The sequence below is a fragment of the Chrysochloris asiatica genome, unplaced genomic scaffold, assembly GCF_000296735.1.
Source record: "Chrysochloris asiatica unplaced genomic scaffold, ChrAsi1.0 scaffold00411, whole genome shotgun sequence".
In the NCBI taxonomy this organism is placed as follows: domain Eukaryota; kingdom Metazoa; phylum Chordata; class Mammalia; order Afrosoricida; family Chrysochloridae; genus Chrysochloris; species Chrysochloris asiatica.
Window position 1 is genome coordinate 978026 of NW_006408929.1, and position 6648 is coordinate 984673.

Genomic DNA, 6648 nt, shown 5'->3' on the forward strand with positions numbered 1-6648 from the left:
AATAGTAAAAAAATTATATTTCTGTCACTGCAATCCCAAAGAAGAAAGCTAATGCAATGTAAGAAAACAAATACAAAGGATTCTAATTCAAGATAAGATTCCCAAAATTTAGCTCAGCTCAGAATGACTAACATCAAGCTATGCTCTTGTGAAACATACACCTTTGAGGATTTTAAATTTAAAGCAAAAACCCTTGGCCACATTCATACAAAAAGGACTAAGTCAATTATTTAGGGAAAAATCAGACTGTCATCAGAGTTTCTGACAATCCCATTTTATATTATATTAACAGAAAAATAAATAATATATTTAAGATTGATGTTGTTGTTCTTAAGTGCCATTGATTTGGTTTCAATTCATAGTGCCCCTGTATAGGGTTTCTAAGAAGCGGCTGGTAAGTTTGAACTGCCGACGTAATGATTCAAACCAACCTTTTGATCTAGTGCTTTATCCCATAGCACCACACCAGGACATGGACGATAGTCAAATTGACTTTCGATTTTAATAAGCCCATGGAAAAACTGTTATGTATAAGCAGTAACTCAAAGAATATTATTCCTATGTGCTCTATCCAAAGAATAAAACTTTCGATCAATCAAAATGGTTGAAATTATCTTTTAAAAACTGATGATAAGCATTAAATATATGTTTAAATAAACTTTTTGAATGCTGTATAGTTTATATAGAGAGTAAAAGAACATTTCAAACCAGTATTTAGAATTTAGCCTGTTGCTAAGTGCCATTAGTGGGTTCTGACTCATCGTGGCCCTGCATAGGCAAGAGCAGAAATCCTCATCTTTGTTCCATGGAGTGGCTGGTGGGCTCAAACCATGGGCCTTGTGGGTCACAGTCCAGTGCTTATCATGGATTGAGGTGGTGGTAGTTATGAGCCACGGAGTCAGTTCCAACTCATAGCAACCCTGTATAGGGTTTCCGAGGCTGTAAATCTTTGCAGGAGCACAAAGCTTCATCTTTCTCCTGTGGAACAGCTGGTGGTTTTGACTGCTGACTGTGATATGAACAGCTACCAGAGTTCCTTATGGATTGAAGTTGTTGTTAAGTGCTGTCAAGTTGGTTACAACCCATAAAGACCCTGTATAGGGTTTCCGAGGAGCGACCAATGAGCTTAAACTGCCGACCTTGCAGTTCAAATGGCTTTGCAGTCTGGCTCATTAACCCACAGCACCACACCAAGACTCCCATGGATTGAGGTTGTTGTTAGGTGCCATCGAGTTGGTACCGACCCATAGCGACCTTATGCACAGCAGAACGAAGGGTGAATTAGCTTGCTAGATTGCTAGTTAACATCAATATTGCTAAGAGTGGTGGTGGTGATGGTGGTGTCCCACTGAGTCCGTTCCAATTCATTGCAACCCCATATAGGGTCCACAAGACCAAAAATCTTTATGGGAGAAGAAACCTTCATCTTTCTCCTGAGCAGTGACTGATATATTTGAACTTCTGACCTTGAGGTTAGCAGCCCTACACTACCAGGGCACCTTCATTGAGAAAACTGTATCAATAAAATTAAACCAAACACATTGCCTTCAAATTGATTCTCACTGGTAGTGACTCTGTAGGACAGAGTAGAATTGCTCCATAGAGTTTCTGAGGCTGTAATCGTACAAAAGCAGACTGCCACATTTTTCTCCCATGGTTAGTCAAATACTTAAGCACTAAGTCACAGATATCTCAATGGTTCAGCTTTCACAGTTCTGACTGACAAAGTTCTACAAACTTTCTGCTCAATGGATGCTGAAATTATTGCATCAACATCAGCTGCAGACAAGAGCAGAGTTTTCAATGGAATTTTAAACAAATGGAATCAAGATCCAGAAGCAATTCTGGGGGATGCTCAAGGCATTTTCCTTGTTGGCTTTATGGAGAGCCAAAAAACAATAACATGGTCTTATTAGGAGAGTGTTTTGAGCAAGTTAGCTAAAGCTTTGGCAGAAAAGACGACCCCCAAATGATGGATTGGCACAGTGGCCCCAGCAATGGGCTCCTACATAACCAAATCGTAAAGATGGCACAGGACAGGGCAGTTTTATTCTGTTATACATAGGGTCACTATGAGTCAGAACCTACACAACGACACTTAACAACAACGTTATTGTTATTTGCCGTTGAGTTGGTTCCAACCCACAGTTACCCTGTACAGGGATTCTGAGGAGTGGCTGGTGAGTTTGAACCACTGTACTTGCAGTTCAAAATGACTTGCAGTCTAGTGCCTATCCTATAGTACCACACCAGGACTTCAACAAGAACAATAACAGTAGGAAAACCACTGAGGCAGTTTTACTCTGCGAACCTTAAGGTCAGCAGTTCAAAACTACGAGCTGTTCCATGGGAGAAAGATGAGGCTTTCTGCTCCCATAAAGATTTACAGCCTCGGAAACCCTGTACAGGGTCTCTATGAGTCAGGACCAACTCCATGGCACACCACCACTATAGGATCGCTTATGAGTTACAACCCACTCAATGACATGGAAAAAAATGGAAATTAAGAGATAAAGAAAGTGAGAATAGGTGGGATACTTTAGTACTATGGTTGAAACCCAGGATATTTTATAGGAAGGAAAGGGTGTAGAGATGGCAGATAGAATGAGATACAAATATATGAGAGAAGAAATCAGGATCTTGATTTTGTATTACAAGTGTTAGTATGAAGTCATGATGTAGTTTACTTGAGAAAACAAAAAATAACTAGTTCTCTAGCTAGTTCCTCTTTGAAAGATCTGAAACCGTGACCTACTCAAAGCAATTTGTATTCTCGGTGCCTAGATTTTGATCTCCCAATTCTATTTCTCATTAATTTGGAACAAAGACCCTGAAAGAAATGACTGATTGTGGTTTGAGGCAACAAATATGTAAAATAAGTCTGGAATATCTTTGTACATTAATATGAAAGGGAGCTACCAAAGACTTCAAAAGCCAAGTTGAATAGACTACAATTGTATCAAAATAAGACACTTTGAATATCAGTAAGATAAAGGTCTGAAAGAAATTGAAGCATAACAAATATGCTTAGTTAATAAAGCCAAAATGTGTGAAAAATAAAACAGTAATTGCTTGTATTTGGAAGATGGTGAATCAGATCATTATTTTAAAATTTGACAAGTAAAAGAAAAGTATCAAGCATTTATCCTGCCTTCCCTATGTTGTTGTTGTTAGTGTCCTTGAGTCAGTTCCGACTCATACAGAGTTTCTAAGGAGCAGCTGTGAGTTTGAACCACCAACTTTGCTGTTCAAACCAACCTTGTAGTCCAGCACATTAACCAGCAGTGCCACACCAGGAAACTATATTATTAGAAATTTTCCAGCTAAAGAAGAAGAAATGTTAGAATTAGATAATATCAATTTGAAACCGCTAATAATTTCGTGGAGTCCTGGTGTGGCACTGTAGGATAAGCACTTGACTGCTAACATCAAGGTTAATGGTTTAAACCCATTAGCCACTTCACAGAAACTTGATACAGGGTTGCTATGAGTTGTAATCAACTTAACGGCACTTAATATTAACAAACGATGGTTTTGTGAATCTGGGCATTTATAATCAACTGCTGCTAACCCAAAAAGAGAACCAAACATACATATAACTCCTCATGAGTATACAATATGGTATGTTGTAAGTAAAGTATACTTGCTAAAAAATAATCAGGATGAATATGATAAAGACCCTGGCACTAATTGCTCATTAATAGGAGGTTAGAGCCACCAAATGAATGGAATAAAATGTCCATGATGTGAGAGACACTTACTATCAAGTAATCCACTTTTCAACTAAAAGAACTACAAAGTAGATAGAGAGATTGAGAGAGAAAATTAAAGACAGAAAGAGAAGAGAGGGAGGGGAAAAGGAAGAAAGAACCAAGAGATTTAAAGAGAACACAATATCAAACAATCAAATTGTTGAATCTTATTTAAATATAGATCCAAACAAAGGAAATAATTTTATCATGTCCATAACTATATTGTTGTTGTTGTTAAGTGCCACAGAGTCAGTTCTGACCCATAGAGACCCTGTATAGGGTTTCCAAGGAACAGCTGGTGAGCTTGAACCACTGATTTTGCGGTTCAAACCAAGTTTGCAGTCCAGCACTTTAACCCACAGTGTCACACCTGCACTTTTGTCCATAACTATACAGGGTCACTCTGAGTTAGAACTGACTCAGAGGCACTTAATAACAACAACGTAACATTAAAGGTTTATTATAATTTATAGTTACGATAGTGAACACAGTGGCTCCATATGATAAGCACTGGACTGCAATCCACAAAATCATAGGTTCAAGCCCACCAGCTGCACCACAGAAAAAGATAAAGCTTTCTTTCTATTCCGAAGATTTAAAGCCTTGGAAACTTTATACAGAGTCACTATGAATCCGCATTTAACAACAACAACAACATAGTTATGATAATAGCATTATGATTATGATGTTTAAAGATTGTTTATCTTAAATAAATGTTTCCATAAATAATTATCAATTAAGTTATATGACGTCTAGCATTTGCTTTTAAATAATCAATGGGGAGGGGGAGTAACAAGGTGTACAGATAAAACAGAATTGGCCATGAAGTTGTGATAAATAAGGTCCTTGAGTGGTACAAACAATTTGTATTCAACTACTAAAACAAGCTGCTCCTTGGAAACCCAATACAGGGTTGCTGTGAGTTGGGACGGACTCAACAGCACTTAACAACAATACTAAAAGTTACTAGTTTGAACCCACTTAGAGGCACTGAAGACTCCTGATGTGGTGCTGTAGAATAAGCACTGGACTGCGAACCACAGGGACAGCGGTCCAAACCCATCAGCTGCTTCCTGGAATCATGTACAGAGTCGCTATGGGTTGGAACCAGCTCTACAGAATTTAACAACAGAGGTGCTGAGGGACAAAGTATGAGAGGTCTGCTTCTGTAAAGATTATAGTCAAGAAAATACTATGGAATAAGATTAACATACAAAAAGCAGTTGTATTCTTTTACACTAATCAAGAGAGCTCTAAAAAGGAAATCAGGAAAACAATACCATGTACAATAGCCACCCAAAAGATTAAATACTTGGGAATAAATCTAACCAGATTAACAAAAGTCCTATATAAAGAAAACTACAAAACACTACTACAGCAAACCAAGTGAGGCCTGCATAAATGAATATACCATGCCCGTGGATAGGAAGGCTTAACTTTGTGAAAATGTTAATACTACCCTAAGCAATCTCTAGATATAATGCAGACCCAATCCAGAGTCCATCATCATTCTTTAAAGAGATGAAAAACTAATCACTAACTTTATATAGAAAGGAAAGAAATTCCGGATAAACAAAGCATTATTAAAAAGGAAGAACACAGTAGGAGGGCTCTTACATCCTGATGTCACAACCTTCTACACAGTCATAGTAATCCAAACAGCTTGAAAGATACATAGATTAATGGAACAGAATTGAAAACCTAGAAGTATATCTGTCAACCTACATTTTGTTGGGAAATCTTGGGCTTATCCTACAGCACTACACTAGGACTCCAGTATTCCATATTGTTGTTGCTAAGTGCTGTCGAGTCAATCCCGACCCATTGTGAACCTGTTGTATAGGATTTCCAAGAAGCAGCTTGTGAGCTTGAATCACTGACCTTACAGTTCAAACGACTTTGCAGTATAACACATTAGCCCACAGGACCACACTAAGATTCCAGTATTCCATGTTAGAACGATATAAATTGGTAATATACTTTAAACTGTTTTCTGAAACAGGCTGAACAATCCAAACTAAGGCTAAATAAACCCAAAGATTTTAGAGTGTTAGTTTATGGAAATCTTTTCTCTGGTATTATAAGTTTTTGTTAAGTGCCATCAAGTCATTTCCAACTCATAGTGACCCCATGTACAGATTCCCAGAAGTGGCTGATGGGTTTGAACTGCTGAATTTACAATGAGCAGTCCAGTGCTTATCTTATTTTGCTACACAAGGACCCTGGATTATGATGTTGTTGTTGTTAAGTGCCATTGAATCCGTTCCAACTTATAGTGTCAAAGTATAAGGTTTCCAAGGAGCAATTGGTGGGTTTGAACTATCGACCTTTCAGTTTGCAGTCTAGTGCTTACCCTACATTGCCATGCAAGGTCAGATTGAACCACAGTGTTGATGGTTCAGACTCACCAGCCACTCCTTGGAAACTCTATACAGGATCGCTATGAGTTGGAACCAACTCAACAACGCTTAACAACAGTAACAGCAACTGAGTGCATGTCTTAAAACTATTTCATGGTTTGTTTGTTTTTAACATCCATTCAACTGAATACATGTGTTTAAGAAATGTTTCATGTTTCTTCTAGGATTGTGGAAAAGGGATATTATAGTGAACGAGATGCTGCAGATGCTGTTAAACAAATCCTGGAGGCAGTCGCTGTAAGTATTATAAAGTAACTGCATGGTATAACTCTTAGTAATCATTTCCTTTTACAGAATAGCCATTTAAAAAGTGTATGTATCCAGCTGATATGAAGTGAGGGGAGACGCACAAGAACACCCAAACTTGCATTTGACCTATCCTAGATGGCTTGACAATTAGAACTCGACTAGAGGATGATTCCTGGTGTGGCATTGTGGGTTAATGCACCAGACTGTAAAGCCATTTGAACTGCAAG

General features: G+C 38.1%; 1 protein-coding gene across 1 annotated transcript in view; it reads left to right on the forward strand.

Annotated features, from left to right (window-relative positions):
• CAMK4 (calcium/calmodulin-dependent protein kinase IV) overlaps positions 1-6648 on the forward strand; it is a 410640-nt gene that overhangs the window by 248150 nt on the left and 155842 nt on the right. The window contains exon 5 of the mRNA XM_006876760.1: positions 6337-6409. Within this exon, the coding sequence (XP_006876822.1) occupies positions 6337-6409 (73 nt within the window). The remainder of the gene's footprint in view (positions 1-6336; positions 6410-6648) is intronic.